Here is an 18220-nt window from a genome sequence, read left to right as displayed (position 1 = left end):
ATGCTTTATACCCCTGATGACCGGATGTCAAGGAAGAAGGGACAGCAACCAACACAGGACCCAAGACTTTGTTAATCAGGCCGACTGAGGAAAACCTGCCAGCAGATCACCCAAATGTAATGACTGCAACAGTGAAACACGAAGAACATCCTCAGATCCAATGACTCCGAAACCAGGAGTCAGATCGGAGCAGGAGTAAAAGGGAGAAAGGTGAACTGCATGCCCCCGGCCCCAGAGGGAAATGGTGCAGGCAAGACTCCCAACTGAATCTGGGCCCGGATTCAGCATTATCCTGTTCACTTCGGCTGCAGACGCACTCCAGAGAGAATCAGATGGAAGACGCCACTGACGTGGGCTTGCAGCGGTGCCTGGGGGAAGTGGAGAGAGGCAACTGAGCCCGGGAGGCCTCTGGTGAAAAGCGAGGCAACCGGAGTTGAGGGGAGTTCTGTCTCGGATCGGGCAGGACTCGGCTGCGGCTTTAGCTGAGGAACAGTGGCCTGGGGACCGCTTTCTGGACTGATCCCACTCCTTAGTATGGGCCTTCTCTCCGTCCCCAGCCTTCTTGCCAGAAGGTTGAGTCCCAGAAGCCGGGGGCTGAGGAGGAAGAAACAAAGGCCTCTGAAGGAGATGGAAGGAGGCCTTTGAGGAGGGGTTTGTTCATCTTGTCGATCAATGCGCAGGGGTTGAAACCCGCGCAGATCAAGCAGGAAGAATCTATGTGGGGGGCACCCAAACAGACCAAGCACAGAGTGTGGGTATCGGATGGGAGAAGGTTATGCCCACACTCTGCAGATCTCCTGAAGCCAGGCTCGGGGGTAACAGCAAGGCCAGTCTGGAGAAAAACACGCACACACTAGGAAAAGGTAAAGAGAGCTTTTTTAATAGATATCCCAATGCCTGAGCGCACAGAGATGGGGTAGGGTAGAGAAGGGTAAAGAATGGTCGAAATGAGTGAAAGAGACCCAAGAAAAAAACACTTGCTAAAACAAGGAGCTTGGAGATACAGAACCAAGCTGCTGTTCAAACGAGCGGCAAACGAGATCTGGGGGAAGAGGAAGACAGAAGCATTATGGGTAGGGGGGAGCTTGGAGTTTGGATCCAATGCTGGAGTATGCAGCTGAGTCTGATCCCTACTGGATCCGAGTCCCTCACGTTGAAAATCAAATGAAAACTTCATATCCTACTTTTTGAAAACAGCTTTCAAACTGAATCACAATATTCAGTTGACGATGTTCACCTTTGATAAGCTTTTTCAATACTAATAATTTTTACTGAAAAAATCCAAATCACAGAATTCAACAGAACTCTGCTTTCCTTCTCTTTCTAGCACTTATCACACACAAATTCTTTCTCCAAACTTTAACATCTAACTTAACCAAATGAAGTCCACTTGTTGCCATATTTGTATTGAACTCCAGATATTGCTTCCTAACTAGTTCATTCTTGAGCTGCAAGGAAAAAAAATGGTGTCAGACTGCATATGCAAGCCATCTTAATACAGTCTCCTTCCTCACAATCCATTTCTGGAAAAAAAACTCACTTTGGTAGCAATCTTTTGAAGCTCTGACAAAACAACAGCCAATAAAGTATCCAAAGTTGCATCAAAGACAGTTGGGTCTGAACTTTTCTGTTTTATTTTCAGTAATCACTTTCATGGTCTTGTAGTTGCTGAACTCTTCCATACTTTCAATTATTACAATATCTTCCTCTGCCTTTTTTTTAATTATACATTCACTAAAGTCCTGCTTTAAACTACTTTTTATTGACTTTTGTGAAAATAAACATATAGTCATAACAATTCTCTGCAACCTTATTGGCAGCAACTGGAAAACACACATTTTTTCCTACAAGACCTCCCTCACAAAGAACTATTTGGACATAATCTTGACCATTTGTAGTTTACAATTTATACTTGTGACAAACTGTATTATGCATTATGCTGACTGTTAGCTGCAAGCAAGCAATTGCTGGCAGAGCAAAAATATGTCAGTGTGTATACTGTGTTGTAGCCCTACATACTGAGCATTTTAGAATAAAATCTTCAGAGAAAGACACACTAATCACTTATAAATACTTAACAGGTTTACACATTTAACAGTAATGAAGGTATTTCTTCATAAGTGACTCAGCAGCACATATAAATTAGTAAATGCATTAGTATATTTTGTAACACATCTGAAATTTGAAAAATGGATTTTGTTTATGCAACCTGCACTCTTATCACTATAGTAGGCTGCTCACTTTATTTATGAATATGTTGAAAGCAGCTTTCTGCAAACATACCTAGTATGGGGAGTAACTGCTCCTTCTCAAGCAAAAGACTTAGGCTGTTCATAATGTAACACTTTTGACTATTGCACGCTGAATTTTCACATGGAATAATCTAAAAGATAGGCACATCCAGTAATCAATGCTAAATGTAGCAGAGAGCAGATATCCCCTAAGCTCCTTAAGATCACTCACCTTAGCGTCCATCATTCCTTCAGTAACTTCTCCCATCTCAGTCAGGATAGCCAGTGACTCAGGAAGCCCATATTTTATTCCCGACTTAGGTTTATCACTACAAAACTCACTCTGCCAAAAACAAAAAAAAAAATACACCAGTTACGACATGCAAATTGCATAGTACTATACACAAGGCAACAGAAAACTATGATGAACGATAAAAATATATTTATATACATACAATACATATACACAGACATACACACAGATAAATATGCATACATATATAAAATATACTCATTACATTTAACCAGCTTAGTTAGGGAGGCCATGGTGGTGCAGTGGTTAGCATTGCCGCCTCACAGCAAGAGGTTCTCTGGTTCGATCCTCGGCTGGAGTGCCTTCTGTGCGGAGTCTGCATGTCCTCCCCGTGGTCGCGTGGGTTTCCTCCGGGTGCTCTGGTTTCCTCCCACATCCCAAAGACATGCTGCAGGTGGACTGGATACTCTAAATTGACCCTAGGTGTGAGTGTGTGCATGTGTGTGCCTTCTGTGGAAGGTTGGGTGCCGGGCTGGCAACTTGACACTGTAAAACTCCACTGCCAATCATGAGCGGACAAGGTGATCCGCTGTGGCAACCCCTAACTGGGAAAGCCGAAAGAAGAAGAAGAAGATTTAACCAGCTTAGTTACAATCTGAAAAAAACTTTTAAGACAAATTTTTCAAGCCTGAATACAACTAATTACACAGCTACTTAAAGGACCACTATTAGCAAAAAAATGAAAAACATAATACATGTTTTTATCATACCTTTAAGTGCTACACAATCCGAGCCTGCTTACAGCACAATAGCTAATTACTAATCTTAATTTTGTTGTAACCCTGAATGCCCACATGGGGCAGACAAGCTGCTTTCAGCTATATTCACATAGAACACGGAGGCTTTGCAGGTTCTGATGCGATCTCTCTCTCTCGGCTGCAAAAATGCTGAGATTACACAGACTTTTTAAAGGATAACACATCTGTTAAATTTCATGTCTTGGGCAAGATATTCCCCTATAACTTCCTCTCCTTCAAGTTAGAGTATCAGATTGATGCCTTTCTAGTCTCAAGCTGCTCATACAACTGTTCTACTTTATTTATTTAACAATTTAATTACTGGGTGAGAGAGCTGGTCCACTGTCCCTTTTCAGTCATGACAAAAGTATATGAAAATCAAATAATGTAATACCTATAACAGGAAAACAGGTAGGCTAGCATGACATACTGCGTGTGATAAGAGCCAAACAGATCTGTTTGGTTAGAATAGAAGCAAACCACTTCCCACAGTACACCACTTCTTTTGGTGAAGTTTTAAACTAGCATCAAAACTTAGCAAGAGATATTTTACATGTCCCTTCCCATTTCCATCACTTTAGTACCAATTTCAGTGTAATTAATTTTATGCAATTACAAATTATGTACACTAATAAATCTAAGTATCCCTAAAAGTGTGCCTGATGAACAACGCTATTTCAAATGAAGACTTACTCAGTATCATGTATGCCGCGGTGGTACAGCGGTAGCGTTGTTGCCTCACAGCAAGAGGTTCACCTGTTCGATTCTCGGCAGGAGTGCCTTCTGTGTAGAGTCTGCATGTCCTCCCCACGGTCGAGTGGCCTCCGAAAGACATGCGTGAATGGCGTGCCTTTGCTGAAGGTTAGGCGTTGGGCTGGCAACTCGTCACCATAAAACTCTGCTGCCAATCATTAGTGGGCCGGAGTTCCGCTGTGGCGACCCCTAACCGGGAAAAGCCGAAAAGACAAACAACAACTTATTCAGTATCACACAGTAGTCTTTGCATAGTAATACCCATTGTATGTAAAGCTTTACATAAGCAAACAGTTCTGATACTTTTATTCAACACTGAATATATCTGTAAACAAGGGTGTGCATCACTTCAGATGCTCTAGCTATGGAGTTCACGTCCATGTTTAGGCAGTACTGTATGTGACTGCTTTATTTCTGACTTGTGCTGCCAGATTTTAAAACGGTGCACTGTTACAAAGGAGACAATTTTAATAAACTAGTCACATTTCAACAATGTAGACAAAACATGCATGAACATCCTTTTCAAAGGAACCTGATTAAAATGTGTTTCAGATGTGGAAAGAAACTGGAGCACAGAGGAAATAACCTATATATAGTACCTAGCTCCACCATGTCCAGTTCTCAACATGTCCTATCTACTACCAATGTAAACATTCTGCTAGGAGGAGGAAGCCTCGTGTAAAATCTCTTCCTCTGGAGAGGCTGGGTCACTTGACCATGACTTCTTCTAATGCAAGAATGCCAGTATCTCCTCAAACTTGAATTCATATGTTCATAGGCAACTACTAGGCTAGCTACCTTTGAGGGGCATTTTACTCCTTGCCAGTTTCCCTTTTTGTGCCCAAAATAACCTATCCCATTTGGTTATAGATTGGTCTTGCCAACACATGGTCAATAATTACCCCCAAGGAGAACAAATGGGATCATACCATAAATAATTTGAGGGGACCCATGCATGAGATAAAGCATTCAGAACCTACCCCTGTCCATTAGTAGTATAAGGGTCAGTCCTAGATTACATTTTCTATTTCCCATCCACAGACCTAAGTTGCCCTTGAATGTGGATAGGGATGAACTTCATTTTATGTGGATGGGAAGTCTATTCATAGCAATGGTATCCTCTGTGAGATATACCTATCCCTCCAAACAGTTCTGTTGATGTTACAGAAGAGGTTTAGATCCCTAGACTGAATATTTCTGATGCTGTTGGACCTGCTGATATGCAGTAAATCCATCAACAATGGGTCAAAGGATGCCTTGCATGTCAGACAAAGCTCACCCCTCGGCAGTGTGCAGGACACATCGTGTAAGGAAGGGCTTTGACTCAGTCCACATAGAACATGTTGTTTAGGTCTTGTATACTTTTAGTAAGTATCTCTGGGTGCTCCAACTGCTGCAAGTGCCTGAACATTCATTTGGGGGAAGCCTCCCATTCATCTAGATCAGTGTCTAGGGTAAGGGACTCCACTGGGAAGTCCATCTGCCTCATATTGAGGGTCTGAATGCCAATATGGATTACTTGGAGGACAGTGAAGTGGGCATCAGCACAAAGGTTAGTGTCCACCCATCGAAAAAAAGAGGACCTGAAGCCTAGCAGCCTAGGTGCTGAAAATCTGAACAATGGAGGCATCGATGCCAGAGGGAGAGATTCAATTGATGTTGATGCCAATCTCTGGGGGATCACGTCAACTCCAATACACCAGAGGATGAGATGGGACCCAGGGAAGGAAAAGAAGGTAAAGTGGATAAGGGTCCTTCTCAAAATGCCTCAGATACAGAGCAGGAACAGAGGACATGCATTTCAGTGTCAGTCTTGACCAACATCTTCATCATCATGTCCCAGCCAATGTGGAGAGAGAGAGAGCTATGACGAACTCTACTCAAATGGATACTCATGGAGGAGGAATGTCTTTGACTCTAGATAACTGGAAATCTCCCTTTCAAAAAAGAAACTACACAATCTTCTCCTGGGAGCAGGATCAGGCAGGACTGTGACCTCCAAATATTATGCCGCCAAGGTTGGTGCCTGCTCTGGATCAGGGCTCAGTCCCTGATTTGTCTTGAATGGAGAGACATCCTTCCTGTTAGACTTGGGTGAGGGAGAATCTTTTTTGTCAGAATCCCTCTTTGCCCTGTATTGTTCATTCTTAAGATTTCTCCTTCCTGGGAAAGACTTTAAAAAGAAGACACCTTTTCAAAATGTATTTATTACAGCATTCTGAAGCTAAATCTGTGGCACATGTCACATGTGGAATTTATATGATCCACTCTCAATCACACAACACAAAGCTAATGTGTATTATTGGCGGGGAGACATTTGTGACCACTCTGGCCAAATTTCTCAAACCCTGAAGCCTTTTAACCTTTTCATTTTTATGGTCAACTTAACCACTGATGAACACTAACAGGTTAAGAAATTTGAATAAGTAAACAGCTGAAGAAGCAGGCTTGAGCCTCACAGTTCGTTTAGGATGGAGTGGTAGAAGAGAACAGACTATTCACATCTGAAAACAAACAAACACTACTCTAACCGTAGACTACACTACTGTCACAGTAAACAAAAGAAAAAGCACTAACTGCCCAGAGAGTGTGAAAATATAGAATTTCAGGACTGGGAGTGCCCTGACAAAGCTGTTGGATCCATGGCAATGAGATCTCGACAGCTGGGGAATCATGGTGTATTATGTGAGTTAGAGGATGAGTATGACCTTGAGAGCTCTACAGAGGCCAAGACGGCTGCCTTTGGTAATCGTCTATTTCAGCAGTGAAGAGAAGGACTGGACTGTATTGTGCAAGACTAAATTTTTTTTTACCTGTACTAGTCCTTTAAGAATAATGACAGTAAATGCAAAGGCTCACTTGTACAGTTCTTGGTCACAACAGTTTTTCAGCAAGCAAATCCAATCATCACTACAGATAAGTGTTAAAAAACATGATTGATTCAGTGAAGAACATAACTGGTTACAGTAAAGTTGAAATGGAATGAAAATGTATATGAAGCATATAATGACAATCAAAATGTTCATCAGTACTAGGCTCAAATAATAAAATCCTTTGGGTGGAAAAAAAGGACTGAAATAAACTTGCTTCCCTTACTCATTACACTTTCTGTAAATTTACAAAAACTAACATCAGTCTATTTTACAAATTATGATTCTTCACTGCCAAAATGGCTCTTCTGCCTGCCAATACAGTTAGGCAATAATCTTTTTAATAGTACGGTGACATAAGCACATTTTGACAGCAAAGCTGGAATTAATTCTAAATTCACATATGCTTGCCAGCCCCACAGTGAACTGCATAATGATGTAACAGTAAAGTACCATCTGGTACTCACCACATACAGCAATTTACCCTTTATACTTCAGACTGAAACAGTGCCTAATTCTGCTCTCCACAGGATGTGTGTTACTTTGAAAAAGATGATGTTCCAGGGATTAGCACAGTGATCTCTTGTGATGCTGGGTGATCTGGTACTTGAAATACTGTCTGCATTGTTGAACATTGTTGCCTAATTTTATGTTCTGTTTTCTTGTATTATTTCTGATGTGCAGTATTTTAAGCAGTTATTCTGTGCATAGATACTCAGAAAGGTCACATGATCATAAATGTAGCTTAAAAGAAATATAAACTGCTCAAAATGCAACTTTATCAGAATGTATGAATGGAAAAAAAACAGTTACGAAATATCAGAATCAATTATTCGTTCATTCAAATACAATTAAAAATTCAAACACAATTCACCAGAAAGCACACAAATGTTGCTGACATAACACTGAGTTATTAAAAATGAGCAATTTCAACATACCAAGTCCTGCATTTCTTTCTGTAGCCGCAACAAAGCCTTTTTTGTTCCGACTGCAAATACATAGGTGTCCATATCTTCATCATTCAGAGTGACTTTTATTTGCTAATAGAGAGAAAGTCAAGTACAAAAAAAAAAAAGATTAGGCAATTTTGCTCATTGACTAGTCAGTCTACCTGTACAGCGCAGATTTCCCCAACATCAATCTAAAAACAACCTCTAGTAAAATTTGCATGTAACCTCTATATGAAGTACTAGTGTTTTACTGTCTCAACAGCCTAAAGATTAACACAGCATGTAGATGATCAGTCAGGTTAAGGATGTGAGGCAAACTCATTTTGCTACTGTGCAAGCACAGAAACTACTAAAAGAAAAAGTACAGTTTTGTACCTACCATAAATGTAGATGTTCGAGGATCCACATTGCTGCAGTCCTAACCATTGGGTAGTCCGCTGTCCAGTCGGCCCGAATACCAAAGTATATGGCTGACGTCGGTCAAGGCGCATTAGACTGACGTCAGGACGTCAGGGTACTAATGCGCATGACCGACGTCATATCCTCAGTCTTTTCTTGCCCCAGATGTCAGAAGGCTCTAAAAAGACAAGGCCCAAACCAAAACACCAACAAAAACCTGCACCAAACATATATACAATATATACAAATGCACAAGAATATAGCCTAACCCACACCACAACCCCTAAACACAGAGGGGAAGGAGGGAGGGTAAACTGGACTGCAGCAATGTGGATCCTCGAACATCTACATTTATGGTAGGTACAAAACTGTACTATGTTCTTCATTCCACATTGCTGCAGTCCTAACCATTGGGTAGAATCCCAAAGCAGAGGTAAGGGAGGCTGGCAAATCATAAGGAAGCAGGAGCTGTCAACATGCCTTGCAAAATAGCTGTGGCAAAACCAGCCCTAGATTTAGAGTAGAGAGGAAGGTGGTAATGCTTAGAGAAAGTATGTACTGAACTCCAAGTAGCTGCCTCCAAAATATCCTTAGTTGCCACCCCCCTGAGAAATGCTGTTGAAGTGGCAGTAGCCCTTGTGGAATGAGGCCTAATCCCAGCCGTAATCTCCTTGCCATGATGGGAATAACAAAATGAAATGCAAAACCCAATCCACTTAGAAATAGTTTGCTTAGACACAGGCTTGCCCTGAGAAGTCAAGGCAAAAGAAACAAACAACTGCTGAGACTGCCTGAAATCCTTAGTCCTGCTTAAATAATAACGTAACTGCCTATGTACATCTAAAGTGTGCAAAATCTTTTCTCCCTTGTTTTGGGGATCTGCATAGAAAGTAGGCAAATGAATAGTTTGGTTTAAAGCCACACTAGAAACCACCTTAGGCATAAAGGAAGGATTAGTACGTAATGATACTCTATCCTTATGGAAAATCAAAAGGGCTCTACTGCCATAAGGGCCTGCAACTCAGAAACCCTTCCTGCAGAAGAAATGGCCAACAAAAAAGCAGTCTTCCATGACAAGTATTTTAACTCAGCAGTAGCCGCAGGCTCAAAAGGTTGTAGAGCAAGTTTTTCCAACACAAAATTGAGATCCCAAGCAGGAGTAGGAGCTCTACGTGGGGTCTTATATTCTTTGCCCTCTAAGAAACTGCTTGAACAAAGGATGTGAAAACAATGGTGGGTCACAATCATAGTGAGCTGAAATTGCTGCAGCATGAAATTTAATGGAAGAGAAGGACAAACCTTTGTCCAATAACTCAGTAAGATATTGAAGAGCCACACTCAAATTAGGCTCAGAAATCTCCAAATTCTTTGCTGCACTCCAAAATAAAAATCTCTTCCATTTTTCTGCGTACACTTTCCTTGTACTAGGTCTTCTGGCTTCCATAATCACATTTAAAACTTGTTGAGGAAGTTGAGACCTGCTGTGTTTCAAAACAGAATATGCCAGGCTGTTAGATGAAGAGATTGAAGCTTGACATTGAGCAGGTGACCGTCCCTCTGAGATAACAGGTGTGGAATCAATGGTAAAGGCCATGGAGGCTTCCTTACCAGACTCCTTAGAAGTGGGTACCAGTGTTGCCGAGGCCAATCTGGAGCTATTAAAATCATCCTTGGCTTGTCTTGTCTGATCTTTAGGAGCACCTTTGGGAGAAGAGGGAGAGGTGGAAAGGCATACACATGAAGATTTTTCCAACTGAAAGAAAGAGCGTCCACTTTCCAAGCTGTGTGATGAAACCCCTTTGTGCAAAACTTTGGCAGCTGGTGGTTTAGTGGAGAAGCGAACAGATCTATGTCTGGAGTTCCCCATGACACTGTCAATTTCTGAAATACATGAAGATCCAGTTTCCACTCGTGGGGATCCATGATTTGCCTGCTTAACACATCTGCTAAGGAGTTCTGTGCTCCCGGCAGAAACCTTGCTTGAAGAGTTAGTTGCAAGCTGAGCGCAGTCTCCCATAAAATCATTGCTTGCCTGCATAGAGGATAAGAATGTGTTCCCCCTTGTTTGTTGATGTACCACATGACAGTTGTGTTGTCTGTTAGAATCAACACCTGCCCAGGAAGAAGTAACTCCTTGAAAGCCATTAATGCAAACTGAACTGCTAACATCTCCTTCATATTGATATGTAGATGCTGTAGTCTGGCAGGCCACTTGTCTTGTATCCACTTTCCATTTAGATGAGCTGCCAAGCAATGTCCGAGGCATCTGTCGTTAAAATCTGACTCGCCTCCGGTCGGGTCACAGAGAGTCCCTTGTTTAGGTGACATTCCTGAGCCCACCACAAAAATTCTTTTTGAATGCAAGGTATTATTTGAATGACAGTGTCCAAATCCTGGCAGTGCTGTGTCCACACATTTTGAGATACCATTGCAGCTTCCTCATATGCAGTTTGGCATTGGGAAGCACCAGAATACAAGATGCCATGAACCCTAAGGCTTGAAGGACTGTCCTTGCAGTCAGCCGGGACTGAAGAGATAGTTGATGGAAGTAACTGGAAAGATTCTTTTGTTTGTCCGGGGTTAAAAAGGCCATCTGGGCTGCTGTATTCAGTCTCACACCCAGAAAGCACATGTCTTGAGAGGGTACTAGACTGGACTTTATTTCGTTCACAGAATACCCTAGGCATCTTAGCACTGCTATGACATATTCCAGATGCTGTAGAAGGTCTTCCTTTTCTTGAGCCAGAATCAGGCAGTCGTCCAAGTAAGGATAGATTTGAATTCCTTTCAGCCTGAAGTAAGCTATCACTGGAGCCAGAACCTTTGTGAATACTCTGGGCAGTAGATAAGCCAAAGGGCAATGCAGAGAACTGATAATGAGAATTTCCAGCTCGAAACGCAGATACTTCCTGCAACTTAGTCTTATAGGCACATGAAGGTAAGCTTCCTTGAGATCTAAAGTTACCATCCAATGATCTTTGCCCAGCAGAGGTAAAAGCTGTTGTAACGTCAACATCTTGAACTTGGGAATGTCCAGATAAGTGTTGAGGATAGATAAATCCAAAATAGGTCTCCACGTGTTCCCCTTCTTTGGAACTAGGAACAGGCGAGAATAAAATCCTAGGCCCCTTTCTGGTACAGGGACTGGCTGGATAGCCCTATTTGGAGTAACAAAGAAATTTGCTTGTGAGCCTCTTTCCTTTGTGGAGGGGGAACGTCTGGCATGCCTTTGAAAGGGGGCAAGGTATGGAAATAAAACCTGTAACCGTGGTGAATGATATCCAACACCCATCTGTCTTGAGTGATTAAATCCCAATTTTCTTTGAAAAGAGACAGTCTTCCTCCCAAAGGAGCTGCCAGACGAGAATCTACTGGCAGCTGAAAAGGCAGGTCATTGGGTCTGTTTACGAAAGGACTGACCCCTGCCCTCACCAGAAGGCTGAGCAGGTGAACCCCCTGTTCTAGGCCTAAAAGAACCTTGAGCCCTGCCCCTACCACGTCTAGACCTACCCCTAGACTGGGAATCATAAGCAGGATATGTCCATCCCTTAAGTAGGCCAATTTCTACTAAACTTCGGTCGCTGCACCTGCAAAAAATCTTTAACAGTTTGCATAGACTTAGCTTTGTCCTCCATTTTCTTTAAAACTGCTTCCACAGGCGAACCAAATAACACATCAGACTGTAAAGGAGCATCCAAAATCCTAGACTTAACATGTTCTGCTAAATTCTGATCCCTCAACCAGGCATGCCTGCGAAGAACAGAACTAGTGGCAGCCACCCTCGAGGAGGCCTGCACAGCATCAAAACCACATTGCAAAGAATGCTTACCCACTTGTTCAGACACATGAACTAAATCCAGCAACTCTTTACACTCTATACCTTCCGCCAAAGCATCCACCTTAGATTTCAATTGTGAAAGGAGATAATTTTGATATTTTAGCATGTGAAACTGACAATTCAACGCTCTCATGGCTAAAGTGGAAGAAGTATACACTTTCTTTCCCCACCTATCCAAAGCCCTTGCCTCTTTATCAGTGGGAACAGGATTTTTAACAACAGAGGCCTTAACACCCTTAGGCCCCTGAGAAACAGTTTCCGGGTCTGCCCTAGGACTCTTAAACAGATACTTATGAGCTTCAGGCACCCTATAGTACCTATCAGGCTTAACAGGGGCAGGAGGCAAAGAATCAGGGTTCAGGAAGCCTCTGCAAAAACATCTTCCACCACATTCAACACAGGAGGTATAGCTAAGGGCCTATGCTGGGGTAAAATAAGAATTCCCTAAGCCTTTTCCTGGAATCAGAGTAATCTTGGCCTTCCCATTTAAAGTGCTCCCTCATGGAATGCAGAGTCTCTGAAAATGAGAAATCCTCAGGAGGAGAAGCTGTAGGAGTGGAATCATCCACATCAGAATCAGAATAAGGAGGATACTCCTGCAAGTCTTCCACAGAAGACTCAGAAGCCTCTGAACACCGTTCAAAACTCTCAAACTCGGTTCCACCCGAGGCCTCTTATCAGGAGGGGGCATAGAGCCTCTAATCATAGTAATTAAATCTTCTGCCATTTTAAGCATATGTTTCTTAGGCACAGAACCTGAAGTGCTAGGAGAAGCCCCACTGAAGCTGAACTTGGCCTACCTCTCAAAGAAGTTTTGGAAACAGTAGGAGAAGCTCTAACTACCTTGGGAAGAGAGGGAAGAACAGTTACCTGAGAAGCCCCCTCAGCCTGGCCTACCTCCTGAGAGGGCACATCCTGTAACAGTAAAGTCTCTGCCTGAGACTCCAAAGAAACTCCTGGCAAAACCTCTGGCTCCACTGAGCCCTCTAAAGAACCGACGTCCGGGACTGCCGGTTCAGCAACCCTAGGCTTTGCTGTTTTGTCCTTGCGCTTTTTGGACGAAGCGGGCGTCGGAGCATCCGACGGCATTTTGTAATTACACCGCTTCCCAAACACTAACCTGGCACAGTCTAACCTCCTCTTAATAGTGCGTTTGTTAAATCTAGCACAAGAGCGGCAACCAACAACGTCGTGCTCAGGCCCTAAACAAGGTATACACAAAGTATGGTAATCCCTATGAGGTATCTGTTTCCCACAAGAAATACAGTTATTCACTTTTCTGACATCCGGTTAAATACTGAGGCAAGAAAAACCAAAATGTTCCCCAACGGGTACTTAGCCAACTTTGATTCGGTCTGAAACTCCGACTTCGGAAATATTTCAGAACGCCAACCTGCACTCGCAAAACTGCTTCTGCATCGGACCATGCGGCAAAAAAGACTGAGGATATGACGTCGGTCATGCGCATTAGTACCCTGACGTCCTGACGTCAGTCTAATGCGCCTTGACCGACGTCAGCCATATACTTTGGTATTCGGGCCGACTGGACAGCGGACTACCCAATGGTTAGGACTGCAGCAATGTGGAATGAAGAACATCCAGGTTCCAACACCAAAGACAGGTTCTGCTTGGGTGGGGAGGAAGGTTTGTTGTGCTGTTCCATTCTTCAAAAACCACCAAACAGCAATTCTTGAACTGAAAACAGGGTGCGAGTCCAAATGGGCAGAACAGGTTATATATTGCTCTAAAATACAACTTTGGCCCCCTGCCTCTTCTAGGGCTTGGTGTCTAGACACATTATATCTCTCTCCACAATAAAAAAATGCCTCTTACAGCACACATAGATGGTAGACAAGAATTATCTAGTCTACCAAGAACTAGACCAATGTTTCTCTCCATTACTGTTAACATCTTGAACATTCTATGGCCTGTGTCTCCCTTACTTACCCTCTGGCAACTCTGTATCCCAGGTCCTCATGATCACTTACAGCTCATACACATGTACCATTAGGTCAGTTGGTTATACTACTACCCACTTGTTAAAGAAGTACTTCCCCATGTTACTCTAAGCTTCCATCAGCCTATTTCAAATCATGGCTACTTGTTGAATGACATTTAATGGGAAAGGCTACTCAACAGTTTGTTTGTACAGTAAAGGTATTCACTATTTCAGCACATTTTATTTCTCTTTATTAGCTGTGTTGGTGGACTGGCATAAGACTTTTCATACATGACCGAAGACAAAGACAAACTGCAAATAATAAACAATTCACAAAGGTAATCCATACAGCTTTATGCAATTCAACAACAAAATAAAACCTACAGATAAGCAGCAGTCTAGGTTACATAAGGAAGACGTAAACATTTTTCTGCAGACTGTGCACACAATCCTGAGATATGAAAGCTAACATAAGGAAACTAAAACATGAAAAACAGTAATAATGAGGATACAAACCCAGCCAGCTTTTAGTGAATTGTATTTTATATACATGAAACATTTATAAACAATTCTGAAAGTGCCAATGGACTACATAGGGAGTTTAACAGCCTGTCTTCTGAAAAACTGCTGTGCTGTGTTGCCTAGAAAAACCTTCTGTAATTGGGACACTGTCGGACCCTGTGCCTAAACAGGGATTTTATTCTAATCAAATTATCCTTGTGGCAAGGTTCCTTAAAAAAAAAAGTGTGTTTGCTGTCAAAGTTGAGTACCTTCCTGGGAAGCCAAGGCCCTCTGTACTGAATGGTAACTGCATGAGTTTATGCACACTAGAAATACTACTTGAGGTTATGGCGAGTTCTAACCGGTCCCTCTAAGAAGAGTGCTGCACCAGATCAACACCTACTGAAGCTGCAGCAACAAGTTGTGCATTTATAAATCAGCAGCCCACCTCACCAAGCAGCCTAAAAGCCAGTGACCTTCTAAAGAAGCACAGCAATGAAAATAATGTGGATTTTTACTTGAAGGCAGTCAAAATCATGCAAGTCAAGAAGTGTCTCTCCAAGCCAAGTGGGCAAGGATTCCATTATCATTTTTGATACGGTAGTCACGGAAGGCCTGTACAGACATGAACGACGCTGATTCCAGGAATACCAAAAACTTAAACAAGAAATACTTGCAAGGGCTGGAACATCACCAGAGGCCCAGTTTAGCAAGTTTCATAACTGCACATTTAGTAAGCGAAGACAGGGAAACTCACAGATGGTCAACTCAATGCTCATTTAAAAACTGTGTTTAGAATCTCATGCAAAGAAAGTAAGCAAAATTTTAGAAAGAATGACAATACATTTTAAGTTTAAAGGGGTACTTCCAAGTAATATGAGAAAACTAGTAGTCCAGAGTGACTAAGTCTTCTAACTAACTTGATGTAATAGGAGAATGATATGTGCTAAATGAACTTGCAAACCATAAAAGTTATGTACTCACCATAACTATCTATCTGTGTTGCCCATTTTCATTCTTCAACGAATGGGTCTCAGATCCAACCTAGGATCCAACTCGGCCACTTATCTCTAGATTCTTGGACTCGACTCTCAAGCTCCTCTCTTTACTCATAATGCCACTGACCACTGCAGTACCTAATTTTGAGTTTGCTGATACTACAAGACCATCAGAGTATTATAATAATAATAATAATAATAATAATAATAATAATAATAATAATAATAATAATGAGAGACTGCAGAGTAGTAGAATAGCAGCTGAAACAGGAAGTGTTGTTCCTAATAAAAAACTTCATCAGGTCACTCACAAAGACATGGACAGGAGGAAGGGGGCTGTGGGAGTTGAAGAATAAAAATGGACAACACAGATGCATAGTTATAGTGAGTACATAACTTGCATATCTGTTGTTATCATTTTCATTTGTTCCTCAACGAATGGGACAGAGTCCCTGCTATGTTAACCTTGGTGGCCTTCATGGAAGGACGTTCTGAAGAACCACAGAACAGAATGCAGACCTATTTTTGGATATGAACTCCAACTTGGAATGAGCAATAAAAGTATGAGAGTTAGACCAAATGTCAGCTGCACAAATATCAACAGAAGCTCTGGCCCAAAAAGCAGCTGACTTAGCCATCAACCTGGTTCAGTATGCTTTTGCATGCTCTGGCAAGGTTAAAACTCTCAAAGAATAAACATAAGAGATGCAATCTGTTATCCATTTGGCTAGGGTAGTTTTGGATACTGGTTTTCTCAATTTGTTACTGGAAAAGGACGCAAACAATTGGTCAGACTTTCTAAATTCATTCATCCTATGAAGATAAAAATTAAATTGCATATGTACATCTAAAAGGTGAAGCATGTAATCCCCTTTGTTGTCAAATTTAGGAAAGAAAACTTACAAATTGATCACTTGCTTGATGTTTGTTTCAGAGGCAACTTTGGGTAAAAAGGAAGGATTAGTATGTAAGGTAACCATATCTTTGTGGAAAATCAGGTAAGGTAGTTTGGAAGAGTGTGTGCCTTGACTTCAGAAACTCATCTCACAGAAGTTACAGCCACAGGATAGACTGTTTTCTAGGAAAGAACACTGAGATCTGACTTAGCGGAGGGCTCAAAAGATGATCGTATTAAACTCTGTAACACAACTGTGAGATCACAAGGAGGAGTGAGATCCTTTATTAGAGGTCTAAGTAAAAAGGTACCTTTAAGGAACGCTTTACATAACTTGGATGAAGCTAAAGAGGAAACATCATCTACAAAGTGACAGAGATGGCTGCCAATTAAACTTTAATGGTGGAGAAACTTGCACCACTTTGAAAAACTGAAGCAAAAAAATTTAAAACAGCAAGGACTGGTGTGGTGAAAGGATCCACCTCTTTCTGCCGAGCCCAAAAAGAAAATCTCTGCCATTTTCTCTTATAAACCTTCCTTGTAAAAGGTTTCTGGGACAAAAACAAAGTTTGGCGAAATGGAGAAGAAAGCCTGGAATTGCAAGCCATCACTGGAATTGGAGAAACCATGCTATCAATCTGAGGCCTGCAATGTCTGGATCAGTCAACCCTGACAGATGTGATAGGAGGTCTGGACTGGGGTCCAGTGTCCATGGGGGACAAAGAAGGTGAGACCATTGGAAGGGGAACCACACTTCCCGAGGCCAGAAGGGGGCAATGAGGATTGCCTTGCTCTTCAACTTAAGTGCGTTCGGAAGAAAGTTGGGGATTAGAGGTAGGGGAGGATAAGCATATACAAGACCAGAGGGCCAAATGTGGACTACAGTATCTCTCGGTGACTGTCCCTGAAGGGGAGTTAAGAACCTGATGCATTTTGTTGCTGAGGATACAGGCAAACAAAGCAAAGCAAGGTTGACCCTATTTGTGGAAGATCATTTTTGCCACTGACCAGTTAAGAGACCATTCGTGAGGCATCAGAGTCCTGCTGAACTTGTCAGCTAGAACGCTGGATTTCCCCATTATATGCATCGCTACAAGGAAACAGTTGGAGGAGATCGCCCTCTGCCAGACTCTCATTGCTTCTCAGCAAATGGAGAAAGACCCTAGTTTTTCTTGTTTGTTGAAGTACCAAACCACTGACATATTGTCCGTTTAGATAGCAACTGTCTCAACAGGAAGAGCGCTCCGAAGGGCCTGCAACAGTAAAAGAATTGCTCTCATCTATAAGACATTTATATGCTGTTTGGTCTATTCTAGAGACCACGTGCCTTGAACAGTCTATCCTAAAAAATGCCCCCCACCCCACCCCAACTGGGAGGCATCCGTGGTCAAAGTAGCATTTGGGGGTGGAAAGATAAATGGATGTCCTTGACAAATCTTGTCAGATTGAATCCACTACAGTAGGGAATCCTTGCAGACTCAAGATAGTTTTATAGGACATTGCAAAATTTGTCTAAGAATGGACTACTGTACTGCTAGAGTCCACTGGAGGATTTGCACGTGAAGGTTAGCAGTAGGTATCAAGGTAATCACTGCAGCCATCGATCCCAGGGCTTTGAGAGCCAAATATGCTGGGGACAATCTGTCCAACATGCAGTCTCAAGGTAGGAATTCTGTTTTGTGGTAAAAGAGTGAGATGATTGACTGTATCTAGATGACCCCTATAAACTGTAAGACTTAAACTGGTTGAAGGTGGGACTTTGAAAGAATGATTGTGAAAGAATAGTTGTACAAAAT

General features: G+C 42.1%; 1 protein-coding gene across 2 annotated transcripts in view; it reads right to left on the bottom strand.

The window, feature by feature from the left end:
• Positions 1–18220, bottom strand: part of CCDC47 (coiled-coil domain containing 47) — a 1413375-nt gene that overhangs the window by 844549 nt on the left and 550606 nt on the right. For both annotated transcript variants that reach the window (XM_044055193.1, XM_044055194.1), the window contains exons 7-8: positions 7843–7944; positions 2464–2574 (exon numbers count right to left, since the gene is read on the bottom strand). In XM_044055193.1, the coding sequence (XP_043911128.1) occupies positions 2464–2574; positions 7843–7944 (213 nt within the window). The remainder of the gene's footprint in view (positions 1–2463; positions 2575–7842; positions 7945–18220) is intronic.

Source organism: Protopterus annectens, chromosome 13.part0 (assembly GCF_019279795.1).
Source record: "Protopterus annectens isolate FY-2018-M chromosome 13.part0, PAN1.0, whole genome shotgun sequence".
In the NCBI taxonomy this organism is placed as follows: domain Eukaryota; kingdom Metazoa; phylum Chordata; order Ceratodontiformes; family Protopteridae; genus Protopterus; species Protopterus annectens.
This window is presented reverse-complemented; position numbering and strand designations above follow the sequence as displayed.